This window comes from Diaphorina citri, unplaced genomic scaffold (genome assembly GCF_000475195.1).
Source record: "Diaphorina citri unplaced genomic scaffold, Diaci psyllid genome assembly version 1.1 scaffold591, whole genome shotgun sequence".
NCBI classification, from domain to species: Eukaryota; Metazoa; Arthropoda; class Insecta; order Hemiptera; family Psyllidae; genus Diaphorina; species Diaphorina citri.
In genome coordinates, this window is record NW_007378025.1 from 96088 (window position 1) to 110230 (window position 14143).

General features: G+C 37.9%; 1 protein-coding gene across 1 annotated transcript; it reads left to right on the plus strand.

The window, feature by feature from the left end:
* The first annotated feature begins 11824 nt into the window (after positions 1-11824).
* On the plus strand, positions 11825-13402 carry LOC113467925 (ELKS/Rab6-interacting/CAST family member 1-like). The gene is made up of 3 exons (XM_026824433.1): positions 11825-12377; positions 12529-13001; positions 13379-13402. The coding sequence occupies exons 1-2, from the start codon at positions 11871-11873 to the stop codon at positions 12970-12972; spliced, it is 951 nt and encodes a 316-aa protein (XP_026680234.1). The 5' UTR covers positions 11825-11870; the 3' UTR covers positions 12973-13001; positions 13379-13402.
* The last annotated feature ends 741 nt before the right edge of the window (positions 13403-14143 follow it).

Sequence of the window (14143 nt, forward strand, 5' to 3'; positions counted from 1 at the left end):
TCTCTCTCTTTTAAACTGCCAAGTTGACAATTCGACATCGGGCTTTTCTGTCTCTCCTATTGGCTTGGGTATCTCTCAGCTCCTCCATTGTCCTGCATAAATAGTAATAGTAATAATACTGAATAATACCTAGTCATAATGTTTTGCGCCACCCTTTATAATATCAGCTGTGGGGGTTACAACTTGTGAGTTCTTAAAATTAAAATCTAAGTAAACAAACGGATTCTACCTTCATATCTCTCTCTTTTAAACTGCCAAGTTGACAATTCGACATCGGGCTTTTCTGTCTCTCCTATTGGCTTGGGTATCTCTCAGCTCCTCCAGATCTGGTTTTTGCACTCTCTCAATTCTCGTTGTTGGAAAATTGTAACATTTTTTCTTTATCTGAAAATAAAAGTCATTTTCTTGACCTTTATAACTACTGGTAGTTGTTTTTCATTATTTTATTAACTATTGGAATATTTCTTCATAATACATAGTTATAGTCAGCAGCATGTGTTTTCCCAGTCACCCGTCCAGATACCAATCACAATGGAAGTGAATAATCTAAACAGTACAGCAAGAAGCTCAAAACTCGCTCAAATTATAATCAAGAGAAACAAAAGCGAAGAGAAAACTACAAAACTTGACGATAAACTAGAAATTCAGTGGCGAGGCGTGAGGTTTGCAAAAGGGGAAGCTATAAACTCAGTGCAGCGTCTCGAACCCGCTCCCTTGCAAGCGCTAGGTGACGCTATGTCGTGGCCCCGAAAACCCAAATTTTTCAACTGCTTTCTGTGATTGGGTCTCAGAAATCAGGTTCCACACCCTAAAGTGGCACTTTTTGGTGACAAATTTGTTTTTTTGGGAAATTTGATTTAACTCCTTTTTTATTTCATGCGATGAATCTAAGCAGGTATACATTAAATTTCATGCGGAATCGAATAAGCATCACAATTTTCTGCAAATGATACCTAAACAGTGGCTGAGGAGGGAAAACTGAAATCTTGCGAACAGCTAGCTTGCACGGAGAACGCGCCACTGAGGTTGAAGATAATAGAATCTCCTGAGAGAATAAGAAAGGAAAACTTGAGAAGGAAACGTTCTCCGGAATACGTAAATAAAAACCGAAACGAAGGAGAGAGCATGCATGAAGCACATAATGGCAGGGAGATAAAAAGGAAAGTGACCATCTGGGGAGTTGAACCTGGGGCGTGAGGCGCCCGGGACGAAGAAGTTTCATTGTTTGATTGAGATTGAACAAGGAACATTTTTATCCCCTTCTCTGCCACCTTTGTTTCAAGTTCTAGTCGATTATTCTTCTATGTGTTTCTTCCAAGGATTCAAGTGGGGTTGACATTGAGGGTAAATGTCTCTCTTGGGTCTTGAGCGAGATGTCCGTTCACGTAGTGCGTCTGCCTTGTAAGCGCTAGGCCGCGGGTTCCATTCCCGCCCGGGGCGGATTTTATCCTGATGGGATAATGTTCGTTCTCGGAACGGCTGGCTTTCTGCTATCCTGTCTTCCTTCTCTCTTCGATTTTGGGACGATAAGACCATAGCAGTTACAGTTCCCTCTGTCAAACCTCTAAAAAAAAGGCTAAATTTAGAGCAGACTGTTATTTTATCGTTGGGATTTCAACCATCTCCTCGATTTGCCTTCCTCAAAGGACCGTCTGAATCAACTCGTACTGTTAGGTATTTCGGAGTGCACTCAGCCTCGTGAGCAGAATGAGCTAGACTCGATTAACGTCCACACCACAAAGACGTCAAAAATGTCTCAGCAGGACAAAACGGGTTAACGCCCTCCAACGTCATTCTGGCAAGAAATACTACTCGGGGGATTTGTTTGTAAATTGAAATATGGAAATGTAAGAGAGAGTTTTTGATGTGAATCCTACGGAGTATTTGTGTGGCGGCACTGTGCAATTTGCATGAGCCTGATACGGTTCTGTCAATCAATTGCTTTATAATTTACTCGGGGGATTTGTTTGTAAATTGAAATATGGAAATGTAAGAGAGTTTTTGATGTGAATCCTACGGAGTATTTGTGTGGCGGCACTGTGCATTATCTTTGGATTAGTAGTTCGTGTGAGTTGACCACTTGACCCTTGTGGTTTGAATATTGAGGACAAGCGAAGAAAAACAACAGAGAGAGGGAGGGAGAGAGAGAGAGAGAGACAGAGACATACAGACAGACATAAAGACAAAGAGATAATGAATGGGTTTGGGTTTCCTGAAAGTTAAGTCATTCAAACGTAGTGGATTTACTTGGATCCTGAGAACAATCTATCCAAAGGATTATAAAAATGATCATGCGTAGGTTGAGGATAACCCACCTCCTACTGACAAGTTCCAATGTAATGATAATGACAATACCAACATCAATGTAGGACAATCTAAAATACCCTGATCACTTTTGAAACAATTTATGTTAAAGAAAACAAGCTATACCTACTTCAACAACCCCCAAAAAATAGACGATACTGAACTAATGGAAATGATATTCAGCATGCATTCATCTGAAATCTGGAAGAAAGAAGAAGACATTTGAAAGTAGCAGTACCTACAACATATGCAGGATGAGGATGGCAACAAAAAAACGTCGGTTCACTTTTACCCACAGTAGGAAAAAGCTACCAAAACAAAAAACCCTACCACACCATAAATAACTTTAGCCACAAAGCCAAGAAGACTGAACAAAACCAACAACCAACAAAAAAAAGGAACAAAAGAGCATCGTCTAAACAGAGCACGAAGAACTGGAAATAGTTTTAATTATCACGGCACATTAAATAGAATGGATCGTCCGTGTGAGTTGACCACTTGACCCTTGTGGTTTGAATATTGAGGACAAGCGAAGAAAAACAACAGAGAGAGGGAGAGAGAGAGAAACAGAGACATACAGACAGACATAAAGACAGAGAGATAATGAATGGGTTTGGGTTTCCTGAAAGTTAAGTCATTCAAAGACATATCAAACGTAGTGGATTTACTTGGATCCTGAGAACAATCTATCCAAAGGATTATAAAAATGATTATGCGTAGGTTGAGGATAACCCTCCTCCTACTGACAAGATCCATGACAATACCAACACCGATGTAGGACAATCCGAAATACCCTGATCACTTTTGAAACAATTTATGTTAAAGAAAACAAGCTATACTATCAACTGCAACAACCCAAAAAAATTGACGATAGGTACTGAACTAATGGAAATGATATTCAGCATGCATTCATCTGAAATCTGGAAGAAAGAAGAAGACATTTTTGAAATAGCGGTACCTACAACATATGGATGATAGCACGATACCAGCAAAAAATGTCGGTTCACTTTTACCCAGTTCGAAAAAGCAACCGAAACAAAAACCCTACCGCACACATAAATAACTTTAGCCACAAAGCCAAGAAGACTGAACAAAACCAACAACCAACAAAAAAAGGAACAAAAGAGCATCGTCTAAACAGAGCACGAAGAACTGGAAATAGTTTTAATTATCACGGCACATTAAATAGAATGGATGGAAATAAAAACAATAAAAATAAATTTTACATTTTATAAAAAGGAAGTGACATAATCTAATTTTAAATTTAGGGGAAAGGAATATAAAACTCTCTCTCCCACTCCAGCGCTTCATTCTCCCTATTTGTTCTCGTTCCAGTGGGATAAAAGGGATAATCATTGATAGCAATGAACGAGGGGAGGAATATGTAATAATTCTAATTCCATTAGAAAATGGAAAGGAGCATGCAGCAACTTTGCTGCTTGCTTCCTCTACGTATTGGTTGAAGAGGAAGCAGTGCTTACCAATCCTCATTTCTTCTTCAAATGGAACTACTGGTTCTTGTCAGTCTAGCTGGATAAAGCACTTTACTTACTTCCAGACCCATGCCCATTACAGAAGATTGGCAATCAAAAACTGACCATTTCAACTTCATCTCTATTCTGCACCATTTGTTCTGGAGTATAATTTTGCATCCATAATGTTCTTGTTCTTCCATCACTTGTTATTTTACCATCACGTATCCCTTTCCTTTGTGTGCCAATATGCAAAGAAAAATTGAAGCACTTTGCCAAGGTCTCACTGCCTGAGTACCTATATGACGTGGATATCATGTAGAAACACTACTATTGATGCTACTTCTGCTGTTGTTGCTTCTGCTGTTACTGTTGCTGATGCTGCTGCTTCTGCTGTTACTGCTGCTGCTTCTGCTGTTACTAGTGTTGATGCTACTTCTGCTGTTGCTACTGCTGTTGCTTCTGTTGTTACTGCTTTTGTTTCTGCTGCTTTTGCTACTGCTGTTAATGCTACTACTGCTGCTGTTGCTTCTGTTGTTACTGCTTTTGTTGCTGATGCTTTTGTTACTGCTGTTGATGCTACTACTGTTGCTTCCACTACTGCTGCTATTGCTTCTGCTACTGCTAGTCTCCACAACAAACTCTCGGATACATAAAGCACTGAGTATACAAAACGTGCTGTGTAATTATGCTGGTAGTAAAAACAGTGAAATTAAAAATGACGTTAAAATAAGGAAGAGGTTAACCAAGCCAAGAATGCTTTTTGGAAACATTAAGGAAACCATGAGAGGAAACGTGCTGAAATTGAAAATTTTGAAAAGTCGGGTAAAATACCCGTATGTACTTACATAACATCATTACCTATATGGAAAATCTAACCATGTTACGCAGAAAATTAGGATTATGGGGCAATATCAATCTACTTTAGGGACAGGACGATAGGAGAATACCAAACGGTGGACGGAGAATGATTTGGCAAGGTGACATGAAGAAATGATTCGGAAGATTATCCGCAAGTACCAAACAATCCAAGGAATTTGCACTGGATAACCATGTGTGTAAGAACAAAACAAAATAATCCATTGATGGAATTAGAAAGAGAATTGTGAAGAGTGAAGAAGTCACCACACTTCAGAGACAACCTATGGATTACCAAACAATCCAAGGAATTTGCACTGGATAACCATGTGTGTAAGAACAAAACAAAATAATCCTTTGATGGAATTAGAAAGAGAATTGTGAAGAGTGAAGAAGTCACCACACTTCAGAGACAACCTATACTTTTTATGCATTATTAAAATCTATACATTATCTCTTTTTTACTGATTTTGCTCTTCTAAGTGCATTCCACTCATTGCATTGTTCGCAGCAACAAAACTGTGACTTCCAATATTCCGCTGTACCGAGGAGACTTTGCAACATTTCTCCTTCCTAATGTTTCCTGCAAGTGACATTAATGGTTGCGCCTTCCCCACTTGACAAAATTTATTTAGACTCCGTACCAAGGAGACTTTGCAACATTTCTCCTTCCTAATGTTTCCTGCAAGTGACATTAATGGTTGCGCCTTCCCCACTTGACAAAATTTATTTAGTTTCCACCAGTTAGCAAAGGAGAAGATTACAATTTATATACGCTTTCTTCTGCTGCCATTTCGCAGGCTTTTACAGAAATGAAAAACAGAAAATGCGAGAGACAGAAACCCATTTCCACCGTTACGGTTGTAATATATGGCGCAAAAATTTAAAATGCAAAATATTACATGGATATTCCCCTGTACCATGTAGAGGAGGAAAGGATTCAAGGTGCTCGTAAATTCGGATTCATGTTTGCTACCAGAATTTTGATTAGAAAGATGCATGGGTGCCTCTTGCTTTAATTAATTTGGGCCAGATAAATCTTCAATGACAGTATTTGGTGAGTCATGTTTGCTAGGTACCAGAATTTTGATTAGAAAGATGCATGGGTGCCTCTTGCTTTAATTAATTTGGGCCAGATAAATCTTCAATGACAGTATTTGGTGACATGGTGGGAAGGTGGAATGGTGCGAAACTATCATTAGTCAAGTGAAAAACACTTGAATTCAATGGTGTTTTATTTTCCTTCAATATGTGAATGTATGTCGTGTCTATGTTTTAAACAAAAGCGCCTACACCCAACTCCTATGAAACGGAATGCGATTAAACGAAAGTTCTCTATGCTTTCCATCCAACAATCAGAAGCACAACATCGCTATGAACCCAACAAGCACAAGATTTCCCAACAGAATACTCGGGGTTCAAACCGAAAAAACATCTAAGGGAGAAGAAGTTTGACTCAAATAACCCAGCATGTTCATAGCAATATTCCACTCTCTAATGGCAGGATATTACATGAAGAAACTTCCCGAATTAGACGCCAACACCATTGTCTAGAGAAAATTCCGCTTTTTTTTACGTCGAAGAGAAGAACTTCAAAACGAAAATTACTGCTCCGCTACAGCATAGGGATTTTTAGGACAGGATAGGGAATTTTTAAGACTGCCATTAGGCAGTCTTAAAAACCTCGCCTTGGTTTAAATCTCTTTGAGATTCCTCCAGTATTCAGTAAAGTGTCGTTCGAATACTCTAAACTTTTTGTTAGTCTCACAGAACACGGAACATCGAAGGTAGAAGAAGTTTGACTCAAATAACCCAGCATGTTCATAGCAATATTCCACTCCCTAATGGCAGGATATTACATGAAGAAACTTCCAAATTAGACGCCAACACCATTGTCTAGAGAAAATTCCGCTTTTTTTACGTCGAAGAGAAGAACTTCAAAACGAAAATTACTGCTCTGAGGTAGAAGGATAAGGAGATGTTCCAAGTTTCTGGAAGTGACGTTTGCACTTTTACTGAAAAGTGCAAGCAAGCTAACCTTTTTTCCAAGTTGAAAAGTTAGCATCAAATTATGGTGAGCTTGTGAACTTTTCTTCTGGTAACAGAGCCTAATGAAATGAAGCTGCAATATTGGTTGTTAACGGGGAAGAGAGTTTACCTAAGTTAATCCAATTTTCTCTCCTGGTAGTAGGTAAGTTCTTAACAGATTGCTTCAAGCAAGAATTGAAGTATATACGTGGTTGCTTAGCGCAGTGTTTCTTAATTAGTTTGGCCCGCGGAACCCTTTTCAAAAGGTGAACATCTTTGCGGAACCCTGAACTTTCAAGATTGCACCCCAATACTCCAATCTTTCTGCGGCATTCGTTGGAATGTAGGAAATAAATGAGGGTAATTTACATTACATTGAAATGGGGGTCATTTCTGACGAAATTCCTGTGTGCGTAGTCCAGTATGTAGGACTATTGCACCCCATTCTTGTTGTTGTTTCACTCTTTACTTTCAAACATTGCTGTCTCTTTTATGAAGTTCAGCAACGTTTCTATCGGTTCTGAGTGTATTTTACCAATCTCCTTTACATATGGGTAAAATACTAAAATGTAGAGATGGCCTCATCTCAGAGGACGTATTTTGGATTTCTGAAACACCCGGTATAAGCCTCGTATACTTGCACAATTACTGTATACACATTGATTGCACTTTGTGAATTATTATTATTAGCATTATTAATATTATTTATTTTATTTTTTCTTCTAGAGGAAAAGGGAAAATTGGGTTTCCTTCTTTGTCACAAACCGGGTGGAGAAAAGATTTCGGACACTCTAGCTTTTACGATAAGAAAATATTCAGGGTGTCCACAAAAAAAAAAGGTCCAAGAATTTCGAATTCTAAATTTTAGTACTTCCTCCAATTTTGTTTGAGCCAGAAAGCAGAAAGACTTCCAGGACGTCTTTGAAAGAAGGGCATCTCACCTTACTATTTTCCATTAAAAAAAAAAACTAGGTTTGGATAAGTCCTTCTATGGGAACAGACAGAGTGACAGAATGACAGAGTGACAGACGACACCGAAGCGAATACAATAGTCCCAGGAGGAGGAATTCTCGAGGTTTCTCCATGGGATTGAAACAAAATCTCCTGGCAACATGTCTTCTGTCAAATTAAACTCCCACATAAACAGGAGGAGGAATTCTCGAGGTTTCTCCATGGGATTGAAACAAAATCTCCTGGCAACATGTCTTCTGTCAAATTAAACTCCCACATCAACACACGATAATGTATTATTCTGTTTCTGAAATCTCGATTTTATATCCAAAGTAGAGGGAAAATCGGCTCTAATCATTTATCAAGGGTCCTGAACATTGCATTGGTATTTGGTTTGATAAGTTCAATATCAAGGATTCAAGGAAGGCAAAACATATTTATGCATAGCATCAAACATTACACCATCCACTGCATCCAGCTACTATTCAATATGCAAAGATTGTACAAACTCGAAAAAAAAAAAATGTTCAATGCAAATACCGCAAGATCTTCTCGAGGTTTCTCCATGGGATTGAAACAAAATCTCCTGGCAACATGTCTTCTGTCAAATTAAACTCCCACATCAACACACGATAATGTATTATTCTGTTTCTGAAATCTCGATTTTATATCCAAAGTAGAGGGAAAATCTTAAACATTTATCAAGGGTCCTGTACATTGCATTGGTTTGGTAAGTTCCATATCAAGGATTCAAGAAAGGCAAAACATATTTATGCATAGCATCAAACATTGTTCCATCCAACTACTATTCAATATGCAAAGATTGTACAAACTCGAAAAAAAATGTTCAATGCAAATACCGCAAGATCCAACAAAAAAGATAATTCAAAATTCCACTATTTGTATCAGAAGTCAGAACAACTGTTCTACTTTGGGGAAAGTTTTTTTTTTTTTTTTTTTTTACATTGCATTGGTTTGGTAAGTTCAATATCAAGGATTCAAGGAAGGCAAAACATATTATTTATGCATAGCATCAAACATTGTTCCATCCAACTACTATTCAATATGCAAAGATTGCACAAACTCGAAAAAAATGTTCAATGCAAATACCGCAAGATCCAACACAAAAGATAATTCAAAACAGTACTGTTTGTAGGTATCTTGCAAAGACCTCACTCGCAAATTAACTTGAGGATGGAGCTAGAGAGCTAAGTTCTTCTTGTAGGTAGGTACATAATAAATTATTCCATTTCCCCTAAATATTTCTTCTTCATTGTCTCTTACTTTCCTGTCGACCAAAGTAAGACGTCGGAAATAATTCAACACGAGGAATCTTACTCCATTGTTTCCAGGGTTTTTTTTTTAGCCACGTGTAGTGTTGAACAGCTTTATACTAAAACTATTTCGCATTACCTACTAAGAAGAGTGACTTCTAGGGGGTGATAATATCGAGCGCCTTGACCACTCGGCCATAATGCCGGATAAAGTGACTTCAATACTATTGAATCAATAGTGTAGGGCTGTAGGGGTAGGAGATCATTGATGCGGGGTGAACTTCAGAGTCTACAGATCTGGAGGTTGGTGGTTCGATTCCAACTGTCAAATTAGCGTATTGTGTTACATTACCCTTTACCCGTACAATATGAGTCTTTGGTTTTGGTTTCACAAACAGCTCCACATACCTGAAACAAACAAAAGTATGGGACATGAGTAACGAAATCTTCTTCATACAGGAAAAAGCTTTCCTGTCGACCAAAGTAAGACGTCGGAAATAATTCAACACGAGGAATCTTACTCCATTGTTTCCAGGGTTTTTTTTAGCCACGAGCAATTATCTTCCCTTTATCTTGCCTTACAAATTCCCTCGTTTCTTCCCTCCCCTCATTTCTTCCCTTTCCTTTCCCTGACTAATTCCCTGGGTTATTTATTATGATCTCGTTATAATGTTCTCTTATCTTCTCATTCCAGGACCGAGGGAATTCCTTAATATGCGGAGTATTCCTAATTGTATTGTTTGTGTCATTGATTATTTTATTTAAAAGGGGGAAGAGGGAGAGAGAGAGAGAGAGAGAGAGAGGGAGGGAGAGAGAGAGAGGAGAGGTTAGTATTTTAATATAAGACCTGACATTTCGCACCCTTCCAGAATTTTCCTTTTTTTATGTGTCACAAGAAAGGAAATCAATTTTGATTTCGCAGGAAGCAAAACGTTTAATTCCTTTTTGTTCCCCCTTCTCTTTACTTTCCTCTTCTCTCTTCTTCTTCGTCTTCGTCTTCGTCTTCTTCTTCTTCTTCTTCTTCTTCTTCTTCTTCTTCTTCTTCCTTTTTTTTAAATGTAAGTAAATAAGGTATTATTTATGCAATTATGCCTATGCATTTTAGATGTCCCTTTCTTGTTATTTTTGTGTACCCCCCTTTTTTTGCAGGGATTTCAATCAACTCTTCTTCCTTTGTCCTGATGAAGCTGAGGTGCACCCTGTAATAACCAGTTAGCCAGTGACCTTTAGCACGTGTCTAGTGTCCACCCTGTCACCCATCCAGATATATCAACCATGCTCAAGTTTCAACATCAAACATCAAGTAGAATATGGGACATAGTCGTGTTTAGGGAGGGAGAGAGAGAGAGACTTTGAGAGACAGAGATATGGAGAGAAGGAGAGAGACAGAAAGAGGTGGGAAAGGGGGAATCTACACAATACTTCTGTCTTGTCTCGGGGGAGAAATTGAGTGAGAGAGAAAGAGACTGATGTGAATTATGGTAGACAGAGAAAGAGAAAAATAAAAAAATAACAAGAGTAAAGCCTGATTCACACTATAGTGCCAGTCAAGGTCCAGTCACGGTCCGGTATCGGTCCGATCAAATGATTGTTGAAGGCAAGTAAATGCAAGTGTACACACTAGACGTTCTAGTCAAGATACGGTAACGGTCAGCTCACAGTCAAAATTTGGAACATTCTCGCGACGAATCTTTTTGATCGGACCGAAACTGGACCGTGACCGGAGCCAGGCCATAAAAAATAATAATAAAACAACAATTGCAATTGGACTAGGTAATTAACCAAAATTTAATATTCCAATAATTTTCAAGCCAAAAACAGTTCGTGTAGATGTTTGAGGTTTGAAAAAACAAAAAAGTAAAAAATTGTTGGAAAGTTAAACAAATGTTGTAAAATTCTTTGTTAAATAACGCTCGAGCTTTCACTGTAGAACTCATTGATCTTCATTCTGATAAATTACAAACAAAGCGATGGAATCCGAGCATGAATATAGAACAGAAAATAGCTTGGATCATATCCCCAGCCGAGGTCCCTTTAAGCTAAATAGACTGTCAAGAAAACTTTCGACTTTCGATACTATTAAGTTATCTGTACATGAAATCTTGAAACTATCCTCCATAGAAACAATTTTCCTTCTCGCTCCCTTCTGATAAGTGTGATTAGCTGACTCACCCTCTATTACTGTCCCTAGCAGTCCCCATAGTAACTGTACACAATTAGACAGGGCTGTCCTGACCCCTTGTCTTATTATTGTTACTATTCATTGCCCCCCGCCACCCACCCACAATCAATTTCAATCAAGGGAGAGATAATATACCGGGTTGTTCAGAAAGACGTGTCAATCTTTTCTTCCCTTGGACTAAAAATAGAGTGGAACAGATGCCAATCTCTTCTTAAGGCAGAAACAGAGTGGAGCTGATAGAGCTTCGAGGTTGTAGAGCAGTGCTTCTCAAAGTTGTCGCCACCGGGGCACCAATACTCCAATCTTTCTGCGGCATTCGTAGGAATGTAGGAAATACATATGGGTAATTTACATTACATTGAAATGGGGGTCATTTCTGACGGAAATTCCTGTGTGCGGAGTCCAGTATGTAGGACTATTGCACCCTTTTCTTGTTGTTGTTTCACTCTTCACTTTCAAATATTTCTGTCTCTCTTATGAAGTTCAGCAACGTTTTTATCGGTTCTGAGTGTATTTTACCAATCTCCTTTACATATGGGTAAAATACTAAAATGTAGAGATGGCCTCAGAGTCTCAGGGGACGTATTTTGGATTTCTGAAACACCCGGTATAAGCCTCGTATACTTGCACACATACTGTATACACATTGATTGCACTTTGTGAATTATTATTATTAGCATTATTATTTATTTTATTTTTTCTTCTAGAGGAAAAGGGAAAATTGGGTTTCCTTCTTTGTCACATACTTTGCAAGAAATAGAGCTCAAAGAGAAAGAAAGAGGTCGAATAAAAGAGAAGATAATGAAACTCACAAATGAGAATAAACAGTATGAAGAAAAGATAAAAGAAACGGAGAACTTTATCAAAGAAAGTGAAACTGATGAAATTTTAGCAACAGATAGAAATAAAATAAAATTGATAAGAAATGAGCTCATACGTACAGAAGCTGATTTAGATGACATCAAGTATAATGTACGTGATGCAGAGGTAATAGTCAATAATATGAAGCAATGTCTGGAAGATAGACAAGATCTGGTTAATCATTATAAATTCAAATGTAATCATGTGAAGGAACTCCTCAAAGACCAAGACGAAAGCATATCTACAATGAAGATACAATTTGAACAACTCATTGAGAAATTGAACAAGGAATTCGATGACATGAAAAAGAATATATCTGAAGAATTAAGACAATTAATACCCGTTATAAATGAACTGAAACTCACACAGAAGAGATTGGACACGAGTGAGACTTTGCTTTGTCTAGCACGCAGCAAGTATGAAAATATGAAAAAGGAGTTGAGTGATTTGAAAAGTCAAATTGAAACTTTATTCGAAGAATTGAATTATGCTAAGCATAAATGAACTGAAGCTCACACAGAAGAGATTGGACACGAGTGAGACTTTGCTTTGTCTAGGACGCAGCAAGTATGAAAATATGAAAAAGGAGTTGAGTGATTTGAAAAGTCAAATTGAAACTTTATTCGAAGAATTGAATTATGCTAAGAAAAATGAACTGTCAGAAGAACATTGTGCAAATGTAAACAAACAAGTAGCCCTGTGGGAAAATGATACAGAGGTACACATCAATCAGCGTAATGATTTGAAAGAAACTATTCAGAAGCTCAAACATGATATAAAGAAAGCAAACCTCAATGTGAAAGAAAAACAAAAGGAACTTTGTCAGCTGAAAATGGTGGAGAAAGATTTAAGAGAAAACCTCACGGAACAATTTCAGCAACAGGCAACGAATTTGGCAAAATGTCGAGGGATTGGCAGTACAGAGGCATATCTGATGCGACAAACTCAAAATCTTGAAACTGAACGGAAAAGTCTCAACATGAAATTGGCATGTTTACCCCAGAGAAATCCTTACTGTACACATCCGTGTAAGACATTCTAAAAATTATTGAAAAAATTCCAATATTACAAATTATCCTCTTCCCTCTCTCCTCTTTCCCCTTCCTCCAACTCATCTCTTCTTCTTCCTCTCCTTTTCCTCTAACTACCCTCTTTCCTCTCTTCCTCCCCTCTAACCATCTTTTTTTGTCCCCTTTCCCCACCCTCTTCTTCTTCTTCTTCTTCTTCTTCTTCTTTCTTCTCTTTCCTGTCTCCTCTCACTCTCTTTTCTCTTCTTCCCCTCTCCTTGTCCTGTTTTTTTTTTTTTTTTTTTTTTTTTTTTTTTTTTTTTTTTTTTTTTTTTAAAAAATTCCCCTATTACAAATTAATTTACACTTGTCACCAGTAGATGCAATCCTTTTGTTTAGATAAGTCATAGTTGCTAGGGAGATCTTTAAAAGCGGTTACAAATTAATTTACACTTGTCACCAGTAGATGCAATCCCTTTGTTTAGATAAGTCATAGTTGCTAGGGAGATCTTTAAAAGCGGTTCACAATCCCAAGATAGTGTTGAACAGCTTTATACTAGAAATATTTCGCATTACCTACTAAGAAGAGTGACTTCTAGGGGGTGATAATGATAATATCGAGCGCCTTGACCACTCGGCCATAATGCCGGAAAAAGTGACTTCAATACTATAGAATCAATAGTGTAGGGCTGTAGGGGTAGGAGATCATTGATGCGGGATGAACTTCAGAGTCTACAGATCTGGAGGTTGGTGGTTCGATTTCAACTGTCAATTTAGCGTATTGTGTTACATTACCCTTTACTCGTACAATATGGTTTTGGTTTCACAAACAGCTCCACATACCTGAAACAAACAAAAGTATGGGACATGAGTAACGAAATCTTCTTCATACAGGAAAAAGAGGCTCAAATCAGACAAACAAGGAAGAAACACACAAATGTTCCTGTAAAAAGTCTATCTGTTTACTCGTAAGTGTAACAAAGTGTTACGTACGTAAGTAAAACATTACAGTAACAGTGTGAGTAAAAAAATAAATAAGAAAGATATAAATTTAAGTGATAAGTTCCTCTCTTGAGTCAAGGATTTAAGAGGCAAAGTAAGGGAAACAGACATTGTTGGAAAAGGAAAGGAGGGAGTAAACAAACACAACTTCTGTCTGACGTTTTTTCGGGAGGAACACAATTTATACTCCCTTCTCACCAGGGT

Coding starts and splice junctions, on each gene's coding strand:
- LOC113467925 (XM_026824433.1), top strand. CDS start 11,871: ATGAAACTCACAAATGAGAATAAACAGTATGAAGAAAAGATAAAAGAA. Junction 12,378..12,528: donor TGAAAAAGGAGTTGAGTGAT/TTGAAAAGTCAA, acceptor GAGTTGAGTGAT/TTGAAAAGTCAAATTGAAAC.